This window comes from Argopecten irradians, chromosome 15, assembly GCF_041381155.1.
Source record: "Argopecten irradians isolate NY chromosome 15, Ai_NY, whole genome shotgun sequence".
Classification (NCBI taxonomy): domain Eukaryota; kingdom Metazoa; phylum Mollusca; class Bivalvia; order Pectinida; family Pectinidae; genus Argopecten; species Argopecten irradians.
Genome location: NC_091148.1, coordinates 20116883 through 20142925, shown reverse-complemented (window position 1 = coordinate 20142925; position 26043 = coordinate 20116883). Strand labels below are relative to the sequence as shown.

At 34.2% G+C, this 26043-nt stretch overlaps 1 protein-coding gene across 1 annotated transcript in view; it reads right to left on the bottom strand.

Moving 5' to 3' along the window:
* Positions 1–16957, bottom strand: part of LOC138309731 (uncharacterized) — a 44440-nt gene extending 27483 nt beyond the window's left edge. Inside the window, exons 1-19 of the mRNA XM_069250950.1 lie at positions 16788–16957; positions 13099–13417; positions 11845–11892; positions 11168–11277; positions 10405–10472; positions 9197–9363; positions 8766–9005; positions 8238–8465; positions 6933–7265; positions 6547–6771; positions 5707–5850; positions 4827–5051; positions 3817–3969; positions 3119–3343; positions 2532–2690; positions 2023–2247; positions 1317–1454; positions 578–814; positions 228–335 (exon numbers count right to left, since the gene is read on the bottom strand). Coding sequence (XP_069107051.1) covers positions 228–335; positions 578–814; positions 1317–1454; positions 2023–2247; positions 2532–2690; positions 3119–3343; positions 3817–3969; positions 4827–5051; positions 5707–5850; positions 6547–6771; positions 6933–7265; positions 8238–8465; positions 8766–9005; positions 9197–9363; positions 10405–10472; positions 11168–11277; positions 11845–11892; positions 13099–13417; positions 16788–16847 — 3412 coding nt within the window. The 5' untranslated portion in view covers positions 16848–16957. The remainder of the gene's footprint in view (positions 1–227; positions 336–577; positions 815–1316; positions 1455–2022; positions 2248–2531; positions 2691–3118; positions 3344–3816; positions 3970–4826; positions 5052–5706; positions 5851–6546; positions 6772–6932; positions 7266–8237; positions 8466–8765; positions 9006–9196; positions 9364–10404; positions 10473–11167; positions 11278–11844; positions 11893–13098; positions 13418–16787) is intronic.
* Positions 16958–26043: the final 9086 nt, after the last annotated feature.

Below are 26043 nucleotides of genomic sequence, written 5' to 3'. Positions count from 1 at the left end.
ACACGTTGTATACATAGAATTAAGGTCAAGACAATATATATATGTAAATGTGAAAATACATTCATGTCGTTTTCTCCATTGTTTTTACTTTAATGATAATGAAACAGAAGAAAGGTCACAAAAACCCTTCTAAAATATGATTGTAAAACCCTTTCCAGACTTGCTGTAATAAGACCCTTTCCAGGTTTAACAAAAAATCAAATATTAAAGATATTATAAGTATTTACATGCTCTTTTGAAATCCGGAAGTATGCAATTATCCGTCCCGTTGTATTCTGGGTAATCCTGACATTGGAATTGATATGGTAGATTCTGGGAACAAGCTTGGTTGATAGCTGGAATCATGATAAACGTAGCTTATATGATTTACCAACCAAACAGACTGATTAACAAAATATCTTATTCGACATTTTAAGTACATTTGAAAAAGTTTTGAACGTAAATGTTAATTATAAATTTACTGCAATAATCTATAAATGGTGTATTTTAGCCTTTAATTTTAATTTTGATTTTAATTCGTGTGGCTGATTAAAAAACTGAAAATCAATTATAAAAAACGTATAATTTGTTTAATTACCTTCACAAAAATGCCGACAGGGGAGATAACTTGATCCTCTGTCACATGACGGGAACAGATGAGAACAGACAAACCTGGGGACATCTGTAGAACAGTTAGTGTTTAGTGTGGATTCAAAGTCTCGACGGTAAGTCTCGATTGCAGTGTCTTGATCGGTCTCCAGGAAGACGTTAGGGAATCGTGTAAAATTAAACCCATGCATTTTACAACCGTTTAGCTGAACTGGATCACATGTTGCTGTCAAAAGATTCAGTGATAAGTATCATTACATTTGAACAAATTGATAAAATAACAAGAAAAAATAGACACTTAAACTGAACGAAGGTGGAGCGATAGAGAATTTATTCATTTAAAATGTGTTTTTTATTAGTCAAGAATGTTTAAACTGTCTCAGATAAACGTAGCTATGCCATTGAGTCATATGAAAATAAATTATCTATACGATCCCTGTTTTTTTATTTTAACACTTTATTTCGTGTGAATTATCCCTTTTCAGACATATTTGTTGCCAAGCAACGTAAACAATGTAAGCAATAATGACGCCATATGAGAATGCGGACTATTTCGATAGATTTAAACATCTTTCATATTCGGTTATATGTCAGGATATCTTTTTTTTAATTATTCAAAACTTATACATATCGAAAAGCACACATACTTCATGTAACTATGTAAGTATATTAGCATTGGAACAGCCACTCGGCCACCGCAGTCGTCCCTTACTGTTTCTCTTACGTACCTGGTTGAGAAGTTGTGGTAGATATGGACAGAGTAGTTGACTGGGACTGTAAGGGTGCAACACAGCTCTGCGTCGGTAGGGCCTGACATAGCTCCGGGGATACCAGTGGGAATGAGTCTCCACAGTCGGATAGGGCCGCTTAAAGGAAAAAGAAATCTTATTAGAAAGGAAAGAGTATATAGTAGGACATCATTAACTTTAAGAAACAAATAATGACGTCAATTGGTACGTAAGGTTAATTATGTGTTGAAAGTATCTACAACAAATTGAAGTATTGATGTATTAGCATATTTGAGGATATACCAGGAAATATGGATATGTCATCAAATAAATCAAGCAAGAGACTTTGTAAAGATGTACAAAATGTCAAATACCTTTGAATAATTAGTCTACAGCATGACTTGCTTTGTTCTTCTAAACTATAAGTTACTTTGTTGTTCTTAAACCTTTCAGTTGTATTGAAAATATGAAATTGATGACGTAAGACAGATCCAACACAAACTTGTAGTTGATCAAAAAGAGCCGAAATGACTGGTACCGTTCAAAAGATCAATAATTCTTATAAGATAATATATACATTATTCCAAGTCGTCTGACACTATCGGTATAAAATACGTACATAAAGGAGCTTGTCCTCGTCTCGCACAAGCATAACATTACAATCAATAGCTTACCCGCAAAGGCAGATAACCCGGAATCAACTAACCTTCACAAAGACTTCTACATGGATATACCGGGATGCCCTCGTCACATTTAAAGAACATTGAGGCACACAGCACGTGCTTTGCGTTATCAGAGCAGGCCAATGGTAGATAGGACTGGTACAGGGTGATGGCCGAGTCTTGGTCGTAATTTTGGAACAGATTTGGAAATACCGTTCCATTGATTCCAAAGGCAACGCATTCTGGTACCCGAACAGGTTGACATAAATCTAGGTGAACACCAAAAACCGTTTATCAGATTTTAGGTTCACCACATGTTTTTATTTTGATATATCTTTATATAAAAATAAGCATTGCTTACATATGCACGATTAATACAGATATATGCATTACATACGATATTAAGTCATACAATCTAATATATCAAAATATTTTAAAATAAAAATGTGAATATTCATATACCGGCGCCGTCTTTCAAAACAGGCCTTGTATTCATCCACGAAGTTTTCATGTTACTATCTTCCTGACTGATTTAAGATTCTATTTCTCTGACCTTGTTTAACCGTCGTGGTGGATGTCGGCTGTGTCGTTACTGTAGACTGTGTCGTTGATGACGCTGATGATATTGGTCCGACGCAGCCGTCGGTAGGTAAAGCCTGACACAACTCTGGTGTTACTACTGGAAACGAAGTCCCACAGTCAGACAAGGCGGCTGTTTTAAACAGAAAGTAATGTAAAATGACGTCACAGAACAAGAGACTATGGGTCAGAGAATATATTTTTGAACCCAGACAAACGGTCTGACACATTTCCAATACTAAGGCTGCTATAGATTTAGCAGAAATTCTGCTATAAAAATGAGCTGATAAAATCTAAATAGTAAATGATTATATGCCGAATCGAGCGTATTTCTTCTGAAAAATACATTTTTCACATGATCATATATTCAGATTCAAAAGACTTATACATGGATAGGTCTGACATTTAAACAAGTTGATTTTTTCTTAAGATATCCAATCTTATCGGTAAAATTCATAAAAGAATATTATAAAATGGTTGATGCCAATAGCGTAAGCAAGATATCAAAATACCCGCTATTACAACATGAAAAAGTTATTTTCCACACAAACATATATTTACCTTCACAAAGACTTGTACATGGATATACCGGAATGCCCTTGTCACATTTAAAGAACATTGAGGCACACAGCATGTGCTTGGCGTTATCAGAGCAGGCCAGTGGTAGATAGGACTGGTACAGGGTGATGGCCGAGTCTTGGTCGTCATTTTGGAACAGATTTGGAAATACCGTACCATTGATTCCAAAGGCAACGCACTCGGGTACCCGAACAACTTCACACAAGTCTAGGGAGAAAATAGCAATTTAGCTTTTGTCCACGACACCGTATATATTTTAATGTATATTTGTAAGTAAGACTTTTCTGTAGTAATGCTAAAACTTACATGAACATTGTGATTTAGAAAATAAATGGCACATGATGACAGGTGCATTGATTCGAGAGCAAAACAATCAGCAAAAATGATAAATACTACAAAATACGTCTATTTCTAGCCTTCCTAGACGACGTCAGTAACATACTATTTACCGTCGATTTGTCCTACGTCCGATGATTGTAACGTCATATTTATACTTTTTCGTGACGTCTCATTCATCGGAGATGAGACTAATCGACGGCAAATTGTACTTGACATCGTTTGCGAAATCGACGTTTCAAAGGTGATAATTATTGATATCAACAGGGGAAGAAATGAGGTACTGATGACGACATTTTCATATTACTATCTTCTTGACTGATTTAAGATTCTATTTCTCTGACCTTGTTTAACCGTCGTGGTGGATGTCGGTTGGGTCGTTACTGTAGACTGTGTCGTTCTTGGTGATATTGGGCCGACACATCCGTCGGTAGGTAAAGCCTGACATAACTCTGGTGTTACTACTGGAAACGAACTCCCACAGTCAGACAAGGCGGCTGTTTTAAATACAAATAAGCCATATTGAAAACTGTCATCATTAACTGCTTCATAGTTTATTTAGAGTACACTAAAATTTTAGTGTTATACCTCTTCATTAACACGTTCAAATTCATCCTTAACGTCTTATGTGCAGTAATTTCCGTGGGCATGAATCAAGGTGAGTTTTTAATATTTTATTCACCATCAAAACTACTAGCACTTTGAGAATTACATGACTTATAATGCAAAGGTTTTAATTTTATAAGTACAACTAAGAGCTGAAAATTATTTTTGGTATAAAATTATAGATTTACATCTGTAGTTCAGTGAATACGGTCAGACCATGAAGGCAAGTATAATTTCATTTCACACTTTACTGTGTTATCAAAAATTATAATGTGATTTCTGCCGTTATAGTTCCATCTAAACATACATAAAATATAAAATCAATAATTTCAAAGTGCATAAATTGTTGTAACTTTTATATATTAGGTATCAAACATGTTTGTCTGTCCATTTGAATGATTTTCACAGCTTAATTCATTAAACCTTAGGGTTTTCAATAGCTTTATGAAGAAAAAATGACATGTCAAAATGTCCGCCTACTTTTGACTTATAACACCCATTATAGTGTGCGGCTAGCAGCTTGAATCTCTCGTACTCCGTATTTGCATATCACAGAGTTATCTTCCCTTGCGGATACGTATTGATTGTGACGTCATGCACTTGCGAGTGTAACGTTATACTTTTCGGAGATCACGACGTAAATTGCGCTCATAAAGTAATGACGTAATAATCGATACTTACCCGTAAGGGAGCTAACTCTGTAATATACAAACACGGAATTATGAAAGAAAATGTTAAAAATCATCACCTTCACATAGACTTCGACATGGCAATTTTGGTAGACCATCATCACAGGTAAAGAACACCATGGCACATAGGATATGCCTGGAGTTATCGGAACAGGTAAACGGCAAATTCTGATTGAAGGTAGAAATGGCAGCGACTTGGTCAGTTTGTTGAAATAGATTGGGAAACACCGTAGTGTTCACTCCGAACGAAATACATTCTGGTACACGTACTGCCTCACAAAGATCTAGAACAGATCATGTCAGAAATGTTTAAAAGTCAAATGGAAACCATTTAAAATGTACTTGTTAATTATCATTTTCGTTGTGAAATATCACTGTCTGTATTTCAATACATAACTTTGTATATGTTACATAAAAGAATTATCAAAATTATCAAACAATGTACACAAAGCAAAACTATAACATATTATTGGTTCAAAGATACTGAAAAAATATTATTGTTTTCATCAATGCATAGGATTAGTATCCATATCTATCCATATCAGAAAATTGAAATGGATAAAAAAATTGAATGTTTTAATTTTCGCAGTGACTTTAAACGCATGCGACATTGTAAATTGATTTTGTTTACAATTTACAGTTCAAACACATATACTTATAACGCAAATTTTTTCACAAGTCCAATCATCGCCTGCGAAAAGATTCACACTAGTACAGTATGTAGTTTCAATAAACCCTCGATAATCCGGAAATCCTCATTCTCAGACTTAATCATGAATTTTCCAAACTGTCAAATTCTGTGGTCTTAGTTAATTATATAAAGTTACGGCAAACCGTTCAATGACATTTCCGTCCTGACTGCAAATTGTCATGACTTTCCGTGTCCGGATAATCGGGGATCCGGATTATCAGGGGTCCGCTGTATTTTCTGTAATTTACCTGGTTTTGACGTGGTTGAGGTAGAAGGTATGACAGGAGTTGACGAAGGGAGTGGGAGGGGAGAAACACACTCGCTGATTGGTAGTATGTTACAGAGGTCAGGGGTCACCAAGGGAAATCCTCCACCGCACTCAGACAAAACAACTGTAAAGAAAGCATTGTTATTATTGTGAAACCCACAGACGATATTACCAAATTTTCTAAATAAGAGATGAATATATTTGAGATAAATAGAGGGTTTTACATTCTTGGCAATGTAAAACGGAATTTATTTAGCGAGTTAAATAATCTTGATATGCCACAAACTTTTAGGTGATTAGCATGTCAAATTATTTAACGAGTTTAATCAAATTCACATGACGGAACCACGAATTACATAGATAGTATTCATTTATGTGGAAATGTAGGCAAAACTGTCATTTACGTTTTTATATAAAAGTGACTTGAAATCAGACTCGAGATTTCACGTTTTCGCCTACAGAGACAATCGAGCGATTTCATATTTTGATTTTAATACAAAGTAAAATGTTTCTCACAGCTGCTCTCCTGAAAGCATCCAACATGTCTCCAATATATTATAAAATAAAAATGATTCACATGACTACATAAATGTACCATACTCAGATGCCGTAAAAGAAATGTGCTACATCCCTCTGAGATAATGGTGATGACCATGAAACTTTCTGATAGTATTCCTTAACTTTTTATCTTCACGTGCAGTCATCAAAAAATGATATATGCTTATGTAAACCAATTGCTCACCTTCACACAACTAAGTTCATACTACCATATATGCAGATAACATCAAGATCAATCCTTAAATGTAAACAAGTTACTCACCTTCACACAAACTTTTGCACGGATAAACTGGTTTGCCTTCGTCACACGTGAGATACAGCATGGCACACAACATGTGACGCGCATTATCGGAACACGTCATAGGGAGAAACGTGTCGTAAAATACTAATGTCTCGGTCTGATTACTGGACTGTAACAGGTTCGGAAATACTGTTTGATTTATCCCCATGGCAACGCATGCGGCTACTGGCACGTCCTCGCACAAATCTGATAAAAAAAGAGAAGGTAATTACCACTGTGTCTTCGAGAGCTACACCTTTTCGCGTGATCTCCCGAGAGAGCTTGAACGCGATTTCAAATGTTTCGCGAATTGTGAAAAGTTATATATGAATGCACCAATGTCAACTATAACAGTTATGACAGCTTACCTGGTTTTGTGGTAGTTGTGGATGGAGTGGTAGTTGTGGATGGAGTGGTAGTTGTGGATGGAGTGGTAGTTGTGGATGGAGTTGTAGTTGTAGATAGAGTTGTAGTTGTAGATTGAGTGGTAGTTGTGGATGAATCGGTAGTTGTGGATGGAGTGGTAGTTGTGGATGAATTGTTAGTTGCGGATGGAGTGGTCGATGGTTTTTCGGAAGTGGGCATTGCTGTAGTAGTTGTTATGTTGGTAGGTAATGGAGCCACACAGTCAGTCGACGGTAATGCCACACATTGATCTGAGGTAAACAGAGGGAACTGGGTACCACAATCCATCCAAGCAGCTGTGAAGAAAACGATACATTGTCATAATACAAATAAAACCTATACCAACAACTACATCACATTTTTCTGTTTTCAAAATCGATAATGTTTCCAACAAACAGGTTTTGTTATCTTTTGACGGTTGAAGAGTTCTAATGCGCCCCTTCTAGAGTCCCACAGAAAAACTAGATTGAAAAAAAATTGGTTGCTTATCGCTATAGAGTATCGGTCCCGACTAGACTTCATCGCTGATGTCAGGAAACACCTTTGAACATATTCAAATATGTCACAAATGTAGTTATGAAACCGGTTGTTAGTAAAAAAAAACAAAAACAAACAAAAATGGAAACAAAGTATGGGGAAAAGCGCTTAGTTTGCAAAAACATTCAACGTGCATTCCTTCTTCCATGCTTTCAAGTTGTGCTTGTTTTTCGTGAGCAGCTGTTATTCTCACCGTGAATATAGCAATAAAACACATTTAGACATCATACATCGAATTAATTAGACTTAGGTTCGAAAATTGCCGGTCATTGATCGGATTGATTTTAAGACAGATCGATATTAAAATAACATTTTTGACGTGAGAAATTCTCAATCTTCATTTTATTAACCAAGAAAAAAGCATGTATACTGAATGTTTCTCAATGTAAAGGGGTGAAGAAGGCCATTCTGAATGTGAAAAGGTGAAAGCAGTTCTGAATATTTTACATTTTTTTTTCGTATATTCATGTCTTAAATCCTCTCATTTTCCTGATAATTGCATTTAAATACGACTAACTTTTCTAATGTAGTCTTACTTTGGTAAAATTTTTATTAACAACGTTTTAAGACAATTTGAGTAAAGATTCACAATTGAAAAAAAAACTTTGTTTTCTACTTGTACTCGGAACTTTTTCTTAGAGATTAAATTTGATTTATTTTATTTTATTTAAAGATATAAGTTACCTTACAATATATATCAAAATGAAAAAGTAAATAAATGGCAAACTTACCGTCACACAAACTCTTACACGGATACACTGGTCTCCCTTCGTCATCACACGTAAAGAACGCCATAGCACACAGCATGTGAATGGTATTAGCTGAACATGCATACGGGAGCCACATCTCGTAAAATGCCACAGCCTCGCTTTGGTTACTTGAGCGCATCATATTTGGAAACACTGTTTTATTTATTCCCAATGCAACGCATGCATCAACTGTGACAACCTCGCACAAATCTGAAATCCAATAGTACAAAGGATATTTTCACATGAAAGACATTTAAGCGATTTTTAATGGAATTGCGATATTCTCAAAAAAGTTTATCCATAGAATACTAAGAAATTTATATTTTATTGTTTATTTGTTTTCTTTTTTAATCACATCGTTATATAGAAGTAATATCTAATGGAGGTTAATTTACTTTGAATATACTGATGAATATTCAATGGACAGAGAAACTTCAGGAAGTTGTCTTCATTTCTAAATAGCAGACGACAAATGTCGTACTTCCTGAAATTGCGGCATTAACAGTTTACCTGGCGTTAGTGTAGTTGATACTGATGTGCTTTCTGTAGATGTACTTGTACTAGTTGATGTAGCAGTACTTGATGTAGTAGTAGGCTTTGAAGTTGTACTTATAGTTGTACTTTTTGGGGATGTACTAGTACTTTTTGTAGTTATAGTTGTTGAAGTCATTGTTGTTGAACTTGATGCCGTTCTACTTGTTGTTGTAGGTAAAGAAGTTGTACTTGATGTAGATGCCGTTGTGAGCTGATCTAAAAAATGATATATATTAGATTAAACAACCAGAAACAGTAATACAATATAAGATGAATTTTAATTATATCTTTATAGTATTCGTATATGAAGGAAAATTCAAACAATCAATATCGTGTAAAAATAAAATGGACGATAAATTAAATTCCATGAGGCAAAGCAAATCACAAACCGTTGTTTCTTTACTTACCTCTGATCGTTAATATAACAGTAACTGGATCTATATTTAGAGTGGTAGTGCCTTCAGTTTTGGCAGATTTGATGATATACTCGGCCAGGGCCGGAATGACTTCCGGTTCTGTGAGATCTGTAGATTCTCGGAATTCCATGTCGAAAAACACCTTTATACTGCCACGACTAAAACGAAATGACAAGAAAATTAGGTCGAAAACCAAAAAAAAAAATACAATGGATTATATTAAATCTGAAACATTTCCAGTCAATCAAAATTTTCACTCATTTTTAAAATTATATTTTATGCTAAATGAAAAAGCTTAGATGCCATGAATATACTTTGACAAGCAAAAAACGATATGGTTCATATTTCACCTGAAACAATTCTAGTCAATCAAAGTTTTCTCACATTTCATAAATATATCTTATACTAAATGAAAAAACTTAGATGCAGAATATATAGTGTGACAAGCAAGATATGCGGGGGTTCATATTTAATCTGAAACATTTCTAGTCAATCACAATATTCACTCATTTTTATAATTATATTCTATGTTAAATGAAAAAGCTTAGATGCTGAGAATATATTGCATCGTCACTTGTGTTTCTACGATATTCACATTTATATTTCGGTGATATTTCAATAACAATTAATGGATCGTTATATTTAAATTTAAATTTTTAGTTCAATGTAAAACATAATTTAGATGCGAGTGAACATTTGAATTTCCTCAACAGCCAAGTTCAAGGTTATCAAAAATAGTCCCATAAAAAAATTGAAAAGATAACAAGATTTCAATGTTTTTCAGTAGTTTTTCAGTTTACTTCAATTATCTAGACATTTGAAAGATTTTTTATGAGTTTTATAACCAAACTGGTTCATTCAACTACAATGTCAATTTTCCCGTGCGGACTAACAGGGTGTAAGTAAACAAGACTCACATCCATTTATATAGATATTACTACACAAAGTCTAGGCTGCATTTATTGGCTCATAATGCAGACCAAGATTATCATTAGAGTAATGGAAGTCGCAGTGGCAAAATGTAAATATTCCACTATAACATACGATATCAAAAATAATGCGATTATGTTTACAAATAAGAACTCGTCGCCGTTACTGCTGAATAAACGTTTGAGAAAGCATATGGTAAGGTGTGAGACATAAAGTGTTAGTGTAATGTAATTAAGTGTTTTACTGTATTCGTTTTAAGAAATAGTTACCGAAGTTTCCGTATGTGTATCGATATATAGGATTGTGATAGGTTACTACTGAACATTACATTGTCTATCTGTAAGGGAAAAGAAAACAAATATCAGTAACAACAAAATCAGTTAATGTTGTTATGGCAACGAAACCCCAGATCAAATTAAACAAAGACAAATATAGATAAAATATGTTTCTAAGAAGACATAACAATTGTTGCATTGCAAAAAAACCCTGATATTTTCAAATATTTTTCGTTAAGTCAAATGTGGTGCTGCACATATAAAAGTCAACGTTGGTTTTACCCTTAGGTAATTAGAACAACAAGCTTTTGATAAAACCATCTTATGTAAACATAATTTACAATTTTTAAAACTTTACATTTTAGTATGCAATAATTTTATACTAGTCCGTTTAATGTTATTATAAGATAGACCATTCTCGATACTCCAGGAATTACTTTCGTTGTCGTTATATTCACGACACTAACGGCAGTGAAAGTAACCCTTGGAATATTGTGTGTGATAGTACACATGTACAGTGTCGAAGTAAGTCATTATTGGATGGATATACCTTACATTTGAAATAATATCACGATGCAAGATATTTGATACTTGAATTAAAACAATTGATTCATTCGTTGATTCATTCACTCATTGATTCATTGATTCACTCATTGATTCATTGATTCATTCATTGATTCATTGCTTCATTCATTGATTCAGTGATTCATTCATTAATTAATTCATTCATATATTGATTAATTGATTGATAACTCACCTCTTCTGTGATGTTATTTGTTGTAGAATTATAAAGAGCCGATGATTTGTCTGACAAAGCATCGTCCCAATCATCATATAAAGAAAGTTCACCCTCTAATATTAGAAAGTCTGAAAGATGAAACATTTATTCTTCAGTACACATTTACCAACAGTAAAATACGATAAATTACTTACATTTAGCAATGTAGTTCAGAGCCTTCAGTTTTGTTATGACATATTCAAGGGGTGGATATAACAACAGTGATAGTAACCCCTGGAGTATCGAAGGTGGATACCGCATAGCCAGCTATTTACGCAGGTCAAAAATTTTGCGATTTTCAGTAAAATAAACAATAAAATCAAATTTTTAGCTGTTTTAAATTTTCCTCATCTGGCTTTCTTGTTAATATATAAACATTTCTTGTTTATATTATTCAACCATTTCTCAATATTTTGCGGGACAATTTCGCGATCATAGCATTGTGCCACAAATGTATATTCACTTATCACGTGTCAAACATTTAAACACAAAACACTAGACTGGATTGCCTGCCGTAGCATTTCTACTCTCCGATAGGCTTCGTTCATGTCTTACTCTAATGAACGCAGCCTAGCGGAGAGAATTGGTACTAAGGCGGGTAATCTAGTCTAACAAAACATATGATTTATCGTCATTAAATTACCATTGGTTTTTACCTTTTGATGGCGTAGTAGTGAAAGAGGTCGTGACCTCCTGAGACAGTTCTGAAAAATAATGGGTTAGTACAGTAATTATTAGACTAAAGCCTTCTTATAGTTTATGTGTCCTATTGCAACATTGAAATGTGGCAACTAAAGTTCAATGATCTTAATTCTCTATCTTTTCAAGTTCAAAAAATTTAATTTCTCGATCTTTCAAACATAGTGCTTCTCTAACTTTTACTGTTAGATGGTCATGACACTCTTGAATCATCTGGCTTAGTCATATTTTATTTCTCCTTGGCATCACATATGGAAGTGGACGCTACTTCTGCTTTGTCTGTTGTAATAACAGCGTGATAACGTGTCAGAAGTGTCTAGTATTAACATCTGTATTCAGCGCTATGTTTCCGTCAGAAAAGACTATGACAGGACAAAGCGACAACAGGACCAGACCACGATTAACTATAATAAAAATGGTTTGGGTATGTTGTCTTTGTCTAAAACAGATCAGTTAACTTACTATTGTGTAATACATATGTGCTTTTTTTAATGTGAGAATGTGCCTTGGTGTAAAAGAGGAGGAATAGTAGTCTTGCCCACCAGTATCTGAGAATTGTTTACAGTTCATATAATAACGGACCCACCAGAGTGCCCCAAGACCAGTTTTAGACGTTTTAGAGGTCTAGATCGAAAACCGGTAAAAATCATACTCTACATAGTAGTCGGACAGCGAATTCCCATCCGTTTTTTGTTTATGGCTTCATAAACCCGAATATTGAGAATAATACAAAAATTGCATTTATGCATCTAAAATTGCTTTTTATATTTACTTTTATTTAATATTTTACCAAAAACAAATTATCTTGGCGTGTGATTAAATTTCGCGCATTTCAAATACAGGTAAATTAGAACTAAATATGTCTCGATCGTGAAATAAAATCGTCGCAAAAAATGTTTCAAATACATGTAAATTATAACAAAATATGTCTCAATCGCGAAACTCAGTGCTCGCGAAAAATCGCTTTGCGTGAAAACGCGAAATTAAGTCGCTGTGAAAATAAGTTAGTTAACAGTATCTCTTGCTATTTCAGTGTCATTAAAATAAATTATTTGTGGTAAATGCATTGTTTTCTACATTAAATATTGAATAAAAAAAGTTTTTTGGGGGAAAAAAGGAGCAAAGTAATTGATAATGCAAACCAATACTTTAACGTCTGTATGCAAAATAAAACTAACATTTATTTGACTCTATACATCATTACTACCTACCTTCAACTCCGAATACATGGAATACTAATATCACAGCCACACCTGCAAGTAGTCCGACAATTAACACAGTAATTATAACAGCCGCAAAGCAGCATCTGGAACACCGGGATTTTCGCTGACTTTCCGCGTCACGTGCACTTTCCACGCGATCTCGTTTGGTTGGGGCGAGACTTGACGCTGTGACGAACACGTCGTCATCTTCATTGTCTATATGTTTGTTGACGTTGTTTATACTTGCAGCAAAGCCGTCATTGGTGTAAACAAATTTGTTTTCTGATTCTGTTGGTGATGGCGTTAAGTCGTGACTTAGTTTGTATTTCTGAAACAATGAAAAATAACATCTGTGAATTTTCAATGAAGAGTGCAAAAGAAAACACATATATTATACAAACTGGTTTCAGTATCAAATTTGAGCGGCTTAAAGTGTTGAACCGAACAACGTTTATTTTTTCACTCTATCTAGCGCTCAACCGATGGAAATCATTATAAATATGCAATATTTCGATTAGTATTTATACGAGCGTAAGATGCAATTAGTTTTTCCTAAAGAACGGTTTGTTCGGAATAATAACTTTGAATTGTGAAATAATAACCCACGTTCCGTTTTCTGCGGAGATATCGACAACAAAACAAATGTTCGTGTCAAAAATTGGAATATGATAAACGGATATGCTCGAGTACCTATACAATTCGATTATCTTTTCTGAAGTGTGTGTACCTGAACAGCTACCGCATTCCTCTCCTAAGAGGAACACTTTATCTTAACCACAGAACACTTATGATGCAGCATCAATATTTACTCTAAGGTAGATAATGCATTGTCATCCTTATTGGTTGTCTTTGTATTCCCTGTTATAACAGTGCAATCACGTGATACTGATCAACCAATCATAAAATCAGTTTGCTTCCACCGCTGACAAATGGTACTTTTTCTCTATCAAAAACAGGAGTAGACCATTTAGTATTTTTCTTCAGTGACAAAAGTTAGTTTCTTTACACCATTATATAATTATCACCATTGAAAAGTTTGATCTTCTTATTTTGATTTAAAGATAAAAATATTAAAAATAATTAATTGCATCCCGAAAAAAATTACATGGCACTATGCCCTATATGGAATTAAGTACTTATTGTGCATGCACCAAAGCGAACTGAATTATTTTATATGCATTTTTGTGTTAATTAGACACATGTAAACACAATTATACATCAGTTCTGTTCAAATGATGGGTATCGTTTATAAATACTTTTTCGGCGGTGAAGCATCTTTAAGTTATATGTGCCGATTTTTTTATACTCATGAATCAAGTTGAGCTTTTAAGCTGTTAGACCCTGTTCAAACTGGTGATGATTTTAATGCCTATATATCACTTCTTAATTGGACTTAAATGAACTAAAATGTATAATTATTTGCATATTTTGCTAAAATTTACAAACAACACAACAATCTACGAGTCATCCGTAATACCTAAGGTTAGGCCTGATGCATACACCCTTTTATCAACCAAGTTATATATTCAACGATACCTAAGAAGTGATGTATAGGCATAAAAAATATCACTAGTTTAAACAGGGTCTAAACCTTAATATGTAATTCATCACCAAAAGTTACCAATATTTGGAGAATTACTGTACTTTTAATGCATAGGTTTTAATTTTACCAGCACAAAAATGAGCTAAAAGTGATTTTTGGCATGCAGTATGAGCACATACGGTCAGACCATGAAGCAAAATGGTGGTCTACATTATCATTTCACATTTTTACAGTGTTATTAGTAATTGCTAAGTGATTTCTGCAGGATGAGGTGAAAACGGTATAAAGCTAGTATAGTAATAATCCGAAATAAAAGGCCAAAATAAATTCAAATTAAAATCAAATCATTTCTATGGAATATATATTCAGCCACTATAGGGCCTTCTTCAGTCCGTAATAACGCTAACACAACGTTTCTGCAGGTATACATACATAAGGTATAAAAACAACAATTTTACAGTACATAATTTCTGCGTTGAAACTAACGTTTATAAGGCATATGATACCATTTAAATGATTTTCACAGCCTAATTCATCAAACCTGGTGGTTTTCAAAGGAAACATGTCAACATTTTCGCCCAGTTACGATACATGGAACTTTAAAGTTAATGAAGGATTATGTTACGGAACACATTTCCATCGATTTCTAAACACAGAAAATGCCTCATAACATTCTGGTAAGCATGCCTACAACATTAATAATACCGAATCATATCTAGTCAAGAGTGAAAACACATTCGAATCAATAATACATGACTGTACACTTAATGTTATAGTATATCCAGTCTGTATCCATATTTGTTCATCATCATATTAGGTCACCAAATCCCCACTTATCACAATATTCTGGTTAGTATACCTACAGCATTGATAATACCCGATTCATATCTAGTCAAAACTGAATAGAAAACCTAGTATTTTCGTATATCCAGTCACTGAATCCATATTTGTTCATCATCATATTTGGTCACCAAATCCCCACTTATCATAATATCAACACATACCCGGTTCCTGATATCGCCTTGTGTAGACCTACGTGGTCTTGGGAACCGAAAATTTTCTTGACAACAAACGTCGTCCATTCCATCTATACTGTACAACTTCATGATTTCATATGTCATATAATCCAGTATATACTTAAATATATGGTACATCTTCAGCATGGCCCAGACTTATAAACCCCTACAGTCAATGTGTTTACTCTATCACGCGGATGTGTCCAGAACAAATAAACAACGCTATATAAATGCCAGTTCAATAAACATATGGGGAATATAAGTGATGGGAGAGTTACTTTTCTGACGGAGACGGAAATCGAACTCAGATCTATCCTTATTTTAACCAAATCATCCTAGCCGGAAATTTAAATTTCATAATATCATCATCGTCCCAGAACAAAACATGACCAAACCGACGCGTGTTTTCCCCAACAAGTTTCCTGTAGATCATCCCACAAAACAACCACATAAAATGAATATTGTTTGAAAATTTGAATATCCTTTTGAAAACATATAATGTTAATTCTATAATATCTTAGCTACAGTTAATTTATCCTTTAAAACGACTAAGCGAATCAGAGCACGGCACCATAAAACTATTCTTAGACAGATCTTTTACTCAAGTATATGCTTTAACATAGACTTGAGTAAAAAATCTTCTGAGAAAGTTTCATGGTATGGGCCCAGCATCCTAATGAGATTTATGGTGGTATTAAAAGCATTAAGTATTTTAAAGTACTAAAATAATTACTTCCTAAACCGATTATCCATATCTTTGGTTTAATAAAGCAGAATACGTGGCCTCTTTCAGTAGTAATTACAAGTCATCATGTTGCTGGCTCTCTAATCGTACTTCCACCCACGTGTAAATAAATGGTCATCATCAGTCATATCTACAATAGTTTCGAAATATATACAACTGATATGCTTTAGTAAACCTCGGGCGTGTAAAGAAACCGACATCATATGTCAAAAATACAAGTGTCGAATTATATACAACTGATATGCTTTAGTAAACCTCGGGCGTGTAAAGAAAACGACATCATATGTCAAAAATACAAGTGTCGAATTATATACAACTGATATGCTTTAGTAAGCCTAGCACGTGTAAAGAAACCGACATCATATACACAACTGATATGTTTAAGTGAACCTACCGGTATGAGTTTGAGCACTTCACTTTTATCGACGTCAGAACGACCACATTTTCTTGCCATCTGTAGTTCACAGCTGTAATGGCGGCGTTTTGCGGCTCCAACATAAGTCGCCAAGTTATTTGGGTGGGTACTGTATCGCTTGATGGCATGTTTTATCACCGTCACTGCATGTGTTTATTTATCTAGGTAAGTGCAGCCTCTAAAACTACAGGTATTGATTGTAATACCTCAGTGAAATACTTCACATTCTAAAGGAAATACCCTATAGAATGTAGATATATATGGAAACTCATGCCTGCCTCTTTACCCATTGATGTGGCGTTACATGCAATATTGCTCGATTTTAATGGGATTTTTCTCTCTCTTTTTGTTGAGTTATTGGGTATATATAAACTTGTATACATGTAGTTTACACTTCATAGTCCAGAAAATCTGTTGAATGCATACCATATCATCTTTATGTAAACAGTATTTTATTCATCTTTCGATACATGATACATCGGTGTAATTACATCCACGAATAATTCGAAGTCTCGATGTTTAGATCTTATTCTGTCGGTCCCATGAACTTCGAAATATCGAGGTTTTAATGTAAATACAAAATATCGAATATTTGGGATTGGCAAACAAGCTAAAACATTATACAAATAAAATAATTCCAATTTAATTTTTAAAATTTGTTAAAGACTCTTAAATCAGTCATATCACTGTGTTTAAAAGGGGGAAATATGGCTGTAATTTAAGAATGACGACATTCAGAACAATTAATATAATTAATTTTTCGAGATCTTTGAGAACAGTACAGTTGAAACATACTTGCTCTAGTCTTAACGTTATTGATACGACGCTCATTCATTTCAACGAACCCACACCTTAAAGTTGCTCCACCGCTGATAGAGCATAAATGATATTCATTATTTGAACAATAATTGGTGTTTTATCGTATATATATATATATATGTCTAATTAACACAAAAAATAATATAAGATAATTTATTTTGCATTGGTACATGCGCAATCAGTACTTCATTCCATATAGGATATAGTGCCACGGATTTTTTCGGGATGCAATTAATGATTTTTCATGTTTTTAACTTGAAGTAAATTTAGAAGCTCAAACTTTTCAATGACGGTAATGGTGTAAAGTAAGTAACTTTTGTAACTGAAGGACAATGCTAAATCGTCTGCTCCTGTTTTTGATAGTGAAAAAATGCCATTTGTCGGCGTTTGAGCATCTTTAAACTTCTGAACTTTTCAATATTTCTTTTTATTTTCCTATTAAAAGACAGATTTCAGTACGTCAGCTCACACACAACGATAAAAGCAGTCCTGATCCCCACAAATTAGCTTTAAGGAATTGTGTATTTCTTCTTTCAATATATCTATATGCTAAGTATTATAAGCTTGTTTTCAAATCCTAGCTTCAAATGTAGGCCTAATACTGAAATAAAATATTGTTTTAACTGCACATACAACTCTGATATTTAATATAGTTTAATGGGCTTCCGTACAAAGTTTACCTGATCATTGGAATGTAGAAAGACGCTTCTATAAAATAAGATGGAATTCCCGACAAGTTAGAATAATTGTTATTCCAACAACGGTGGTATGAAGGTCTTATAAAACAAAATACCCGGATGTACTGACGTAATCGTACCACTTCACTCTTCTTTGATTCATAAATTTTATTGCATGGCAAACACACGAGCAACAGTAGTAATCTAAATCTGGATATCAGGTGATATGTACCTAACACGGTCACTACCAGAAACTTAATTAACGCGCATTCATTTACTATTAGGTCATATTGTTCAGACTACAATGGTAGATGGTGTTTGAGAAATAAACCACTTTACATAGTATATGACAATACGAATTCTTTAAAAGATTCTGATATGACTTTGTGCTATGTATTCCCTATCAAGATTTACTCTTATTTAAACATAATATGCTATTGCTTGGAATGTCCTTTTCGATGTTTTATATGGCAAAAATTCTACTAAATATAATGTCGTTTTCATTTTTGTTCTACTTTAACAGTTTTTACTCGACGTATTCCGTCTTTGCATATAACAGAGTTAGCTCCCTTGCGGGTAAGTATCGATTGTTACATCATTATTTTGTGAGCGCAATTCACGTCGTTTTTACCGAAACGTATGACGTTACGCTCGCAAACATATGACGTCACAATCAATACCTACCCGCAAGTGCAGATAACTCTGTAATATGCAAAATTGGAATTAGTAAACAATGATGAAGGATACTAGTACCTAGCTTTTTGTCCTATATTTCCATTAACATATCACCAAAACCCCTCCAATTTAGGGCAAGAACCAGACACTGACCGCTGGTCGATAGGTTTTTTCTCCGGATACTTCGGCTTTCATCCACTATCTAAACCTGGCACGTCTTATGAAGTTGTTATGTTCTCCAATCAAGTAAAACCAAAGCTGTTCTCGGCTGTATGTTCAAAGGTCAAGGTTGTGTTTGACGGTTGCTTCAGTCTTTGGTAAATAGCCATGTCACCATTTTCAAACGTCATTTCATAGTGATAACGCAATATATAATTTGTCATTTGTTTCTCCATTCGTTGAAAACAACTATTGCAGATGTTATTATGAGTAAAAACAAATGCCAAATAAAGTGTACGTGTTGTGGGCTTTCTATAGACGAAAATAAAATGCAAGAGGACGGCTATTGTCTCTATAATTTATAGTAATAATATATTCAAATTATTTCCATAATGTTTTCATTCGCTAAATGGCTCAGCAATTGCAGCTGTATTATAAAACAGTAGTATCAAACAGCTCTATATGTGTATGACAGCAACACGTTACGCAATATCAAAAACAAATATTAAACTATGTAAACACGAGAAATGTAAATATATTTAAAACCACAAACAAAACGTAAACACACCAAATATGTACCGATATAAAATATCGATAACACCAAACCACAAAAGGCCACAGGGTGCTATTTACACGTACACTTACACTATACCATACAAAACGAATTTACCAAATAAGGGATTATATTTTGTTCGCGCCTTCACTTCCGTACTCTGTTTAAAACATGACGCGTTCTAGAATTTCAACCGACACGCATGGCTGAACGTTTATACTATGTTTAAATATTTGCATTAATAATTATTTGTATTGAATGCGCCGGATATGAAATTCTTAACGCGTGACTGGGATGTTCGCCATGAATTTATACACAGTGGTTTCCACCTGTTGGTGGTCTCTACCTATGCATTGATATAATGAGCTGGGAGACATTTTTAAAAGGTGACTAGACCTATGCGGTATGTGTACGCAAATTTCCATGACGTCATAAGCCCTTAAATACGTAATTAGTGATCAATTAGCGAGGTTTATCAGTAAACATTCCCTACGTAAAAATTTACGAATGAAGTGTATTGTGCGTGTATAGATGTGCATTACATCCCGGTATAACCTGGTTGGCCCGTGCTATATTTGTATACAAATAAATGTCAGTCTGTCTGGCTATTTGAAATATTTCATCATTTCAGAACGATAAAACGTTAACACCTTATAAATATAAATCAGATAAAAAGTTTTACAGTATTCGCACATGAATATATAAATAATATGGAAGGTTTAAGCGTTAAAACGCAGAAAGAAAGCGTGGGGAGTAAGAAGCCATGTGTGAAAAATTTGTTCTGCATCATTTTAAAAATTTCAAAGATGTACCACCGTCGACAGAGCATAAACATACTCATCATTTGAACAATAATTGGTGTTTACTCATATAGATATATGTCTAATTAATACAAAAAATAATATAAAATAATTTATTGTGCCTTTGGTACATTTCTTCCCATATAGCACATAGTTCTATGGAATTTGTTCGGGACGCAATTAATCTTTTTCAATATTTTCATCTTGAAGTAAAATTAGAAGCCCAACTTTTCAATGGTGGTAATATTAAGAAGTAAGAAACTTTTGTAACTGAAGAAGACTACTTACTCGTCTGCTCCTGTGTTTGATAGAGAACTAATACATTATTGTACCATATGTCAGCGGTGGAGCATCTTTAAAAGGAGGAGAGAAACATTGTCTTTTAATTCTTTTATTGTTTTCCAAAGATCGATAATTCTTTTCTTTCGTCCTTTTTGGGTCGGGGTGGGATGGGTGAGGCTGGAGATTGGGGTGATGATGTTCTTTTTCGCTGATTTTCAAAAAAAAATAAACACTGAAAATATATCAAATATGCGTTTTGGACTAGATTCGTGTGATCTATCGTCAATATAACATTTTATCCGAGAAAAATATAACCAACTGTACAAATCAAACAGAAATGCTTCAGAATTCAGACAGATTCTATTATAACATTAAAATCATACTTTGTTCTAGAAAAAAATGTCAAATGATAAGGCAATATGTCCAAGTAGTTCAAAAGTAAACTGAATTTATCTAAAAATGCTTGTTTTATTCAAAATAGTTTGAAGCTCACAAACATAGATTTCACTACACGAGTGTAAGAACGTATAAAATGAAATCACAGAAAGAAAAACTCGTTCAATGTGCAGTGTACATCTACATTGGAGTATGCATTACCATCGACGTAAAGTTCGTCAATTATTGTCTACAACTTATGAGTCGTAGTCCCGATGAGTCAAACTCGTTACGCTGGTCCCTTCAACTTCGACTCATCGAAGTTTTACTGTATATCTGAGTGAACATACCCCGAAAACTCGGATAACTCGAAATATCCGATGATCGACGAATTCGAGTGAATGTTTTAAGTGAGATAAGAGGACACTCAAACGAAACTATCCTCGTTCTGAAGTAATGTATTGTTAGGTCGCGTGCACTCACGTGTATATAATATCATACGGAAGAACATTCCTCTGTCGACATTTGGTCTATTTGACAACATTTAGACCACAATGGACCGCATCGTAATAGGATATCCATTGTTTTATCACAACAGCTAATAAACAACATAAATAGAATACTGATAAATAAATCGTTTCTATATTTACTTTTTATTGAATAAACTCGACATTTAATGGGAATATACAGACACTTCAAATGTATATTTAGGATAAATAGTTAACTTGTTAAATGATACCCTCTAAGAGTATGCGTTAAATCCCTACTTTACTCCATATATTCAATCTAATCCTTTTAAGTTTCAAACTTGAGGAACTATTTTTCGGTGAAATTATAAAAACGGCGACGACTTTTTATGAAATGATGACGATTTTTAAGGCCAATGAAAATGCGTGTTGCAAAAAGATTGATATGTCAGATATGCGTTACGATCAAGCCCATCCGGCACAATACCGTGTGTATAATGACGACATCAAGATACTGAGAAAAACGACATTCCACAAGTAATCTATTCATTATACATGTATTACAAATAGTTAGCGGATGACAATGATTGGGGTATCCTGGATCATCATGTGCGCACTCTGAATCAGAGTTACTTCCCTTTACTCTGATCTATGAGTTTCTTCCCTTCGTTCTGATCTATGAGTTTCTTCCCTTCTTTCTTATCTATTAGAGTTACTTCCCTTCTTTCTTATCTAACAAATTTACTGATTTATTAATGTTACCTCCCTTCGTACAACTTTCCTTCGTTTTGATACTTTCCTTCATTTTGATCTATCAGAGTTACTTCCCTTCGTTCTGATTATTAGATTAACTCCCCTTTGTTCTGATCTATCAAATTACTTCCCTTTGTTCTGATCTATAAGTGTTACTTCCGTTCGTTCTTATCTATCAGAGCTACTTCCCTTAGTTCTGATCTCTAGTTAATTCCCTTCGTTACTCTACTCTGTCAGTGCTGGCAGAGTGGAACGAAGGGAACTAACTCTGATAGATCAGACGGACATTTGTAGGGATTGTAGCATTATCTTTAAAAAAAACCTGCTTATCGTCTCGTATATTTGAGAAGCATCCCTTTCCTCATATCATCTTCTATTCTCTCATTATTTAGCTTTGAGTCCCGACGTTTGATAAATAGATCTATTAGATTATATAAATATATACTCCTAGAAAAATGGCCGAAACGGATATTCACATAAGTAAGTAAAGGGTTTTATGAACACATGAAAAGTGGATAAAGAATACTACTTCAATAGGATTTCTTTCTTTCAGTTGATTATCTATTTCATATTTATTCAAAACTGTGACGGCATTGCAGTTGCTATTTGATCTTTACAAAATGTTTTCACAAAATTCGTATATTCAGTTTATCCCTGTTTACCTAAAACGACTTTGAATGCATTTAATGTATTAAATGTTCTTTGAGTGCATTTAATGTGTTAAATGCATTCTATTCAGGATTCTGTGGTTAACCTACCTGCATTAATTACAGAGAATAATCTTTTATCCTCCTGCGCTATTTAAATTTTAAACAAAATCAAATATGCATTATCTCATATATACCCGTCTGACATTTTATTCGTTGGGTCTTTTCCGTATTGAAAATCTGAAATTACATCATCGTCTTTTTTCTCACCAAATAAAATAGTAATAGTGTGGCGCATATCACAGGGGCCTGAGAATTAGTTACGATGTGTTCTATATAGTACTACCAGAAAGGAAGAAAACTCGCTATAACTAGCTCATACTATGAAGAATACATTTAACCGATTTTTATCCCCCGCTTTCCCTGAAACGGGGGATTTTGATCCCCCGCTTTCCCTGAAACGGGGGATATTGATTTGGGTTTGTCCGTCTGTCTGTCTGTTTGTCTGTCTGTTCCGTCTGTCTGTCTGTCTGTCTGTCTGTCTGCCTGTCTGTCTGTCTGTAACACTTCGTTTCCGTGCAATAACTGTAACAAATGTAAACCGATTTTCTTCAAACTTGGTGACAGGTTAAATGCCTTGAGGGGTCGGCCAAATTCGATCGCGACTGTCGATGGACCTTATTTAGCGGAGTTATGGCCTTTGCTTAAATAATAAAAAAGTCAGTTTCTGCCACTTTCGTACAATTTTCTTAAAACTTGGTAACAAGGTTGAATGCCTTAAGTGCCGGGCCAGGTTCGATCAACTCTTTCAGCGGGTGTTATTTATCAGAGTTATGGCCCTTTAATTTACAACAAATGTCATTTTTCTGCAGTTTCTGTGTAATAACTAACAAATGTTAAAACTAATATTGTTAAAACTTGGTAACAAACACTTGCGACGGACCTTATTTAGTAGAGTTATGTCACTTCGATTTAATAAAAAATATCATTTTCTGCCATTTCCCTGCAATAAGTCTAATAAATATTAATCGATTTACTTCAAACAAGGTCAAATGCCTCAAGGGCTTGGCCATGTTCGATTGCCACTCTTGGCCGACATTATGTTGTGGAGTTACGGCCCTATGATGTACTAAAAACGTTATTTTCTGCCATTCCCTGTGCAATAATTGTAAACCGATTTTTCTTAAAAGTTACTATCGAAGTTGAATGCCTTAAGAGCTCAGCCAAGTTTAAAAGTCATTTTCGGCGGACATTATTTCACACATCTTACTTCCGAATAGGACTTCAGTTTAATTTTTCATGTTAAACTATACAATATATCCTGAAAGCGGGGGATGCCAATTCCACGAATTTGTTTTTTTTTTTTTTAAATTTAGATCCTTAAACGTCTAAAAACAGTCTAAGGACACGCTGATGAGTCCAAATTACTACCAACTGTAACTAATTTTCAGACCTTTGTGGCACAAGTAAACAAATAACAGAGAATTTTATCACAAGAGCATTTCTTGAATAAATATAGTCTATTATACCCCTCACAGATATTAAATCATTGTACATGAATCAAAAGCATATCCACAAGGATCTGAGAAATAGTTACATACCGTTTTTATCAATTTGGACCCACAGGAGTACCCATAGACCATTATTTGCGACTCTTCAAATTTGTCAGTCTTATTTAACATCATCATGATTTTAATAATCAGACGGCGTTTTGCAAATGTACATTTGTAGTTGGAGTTTAAACACGTTGGTCAACATAATGCTGAAAAGACGGCTTTGTATCAGTGTGAGAGTAGTGCTAAAATTTACAATTGCATGCAAAGGAAACGAAGACAGACTGTCCTCATAAATGAAGTGATTCATCTTCAGAACAGTAGCTAGTTGTTTCGATGTATCTTTATCCAAAACCAGAATTGTAGCATTTGAATAAATCAGGTGTTTTGTAAATATTTGTCAGGTGGTGTCGGCCTACAGTTGTGATGTATGACTAGGGTCACAAGGGAGAGCAATTAAAAACGGTAGTTAATTCTCATATTACTTAATCCCCACTTATCACGTGATCAAGTATCGTGCAAATAAAACCCGATACGTATTTAAGCTCACCACATGATACAACAGACAAAACAACGGCAACAACAAAAGCAAAGAAAACGACACCGGTCCAAAGTTCCGGATACAACAACAAAAACCAAAGAAAACGACACCTTACCGGAATTCCGCCAATGAACCACAGTTGTATTCAATAAGTTGTCAGAAAATGTATCCTTCATTTTATTATTATTATTATTTAATATGTATTTTATTAATTCGGTCAGTTTAGGCAACTCCTCATATGCTTTTTAGAAAAGCCTGCGTAGGCAGAAAAGTGGTTAATTATTTTATTGAACGTTCTACACGCCGAAAGATGGCAATTTTCATTTATGAAAAATAGGAGCAGACGAATGACTATTTTTCTTCAGTAACAAAAAATACTTATTACACTATTATCGTCATTTAAAAGTATAAGATTCTTATTTTAATTCAGAACAAAAGTATTTGAAATAATTAATCGTAACCCGAAAAAAATAACAAGGAACTATGCCCTATATCGAATATGGTCGAGGTACTGAATGCACAGAAAACAAAAGCAAATTATTTTATATGTATTTCTGTATTAATCTGACACGATACACATAGAAAATATGAAACAACAAATTATTGCCCAAATGACAAATATTGTTTATGCCCTGTGGCGATTTTAAAAGTTATTTTCTTAACAACAACCATGTTTCCCTTTTATCATTTAAAAGTGTAGACAAAGCGCCTCACCTTGGGGTACACTTAAACTGTGTCTCAAAACAGAGTACCCTCCTATAACTACAGGCTATACACCGTCGATTTGTCATCGTCCATCTCAACACGAAATAATCTTCATTAAAATACTGTGAGGTCCTAACGTCTGACCATAGTGATTTGGTGTAAGGTTTTAGATAAGTTCTAGATAGCACTGGTTATCGAAGAGGGAGCATCACGCCCTCCAGTGAGACTA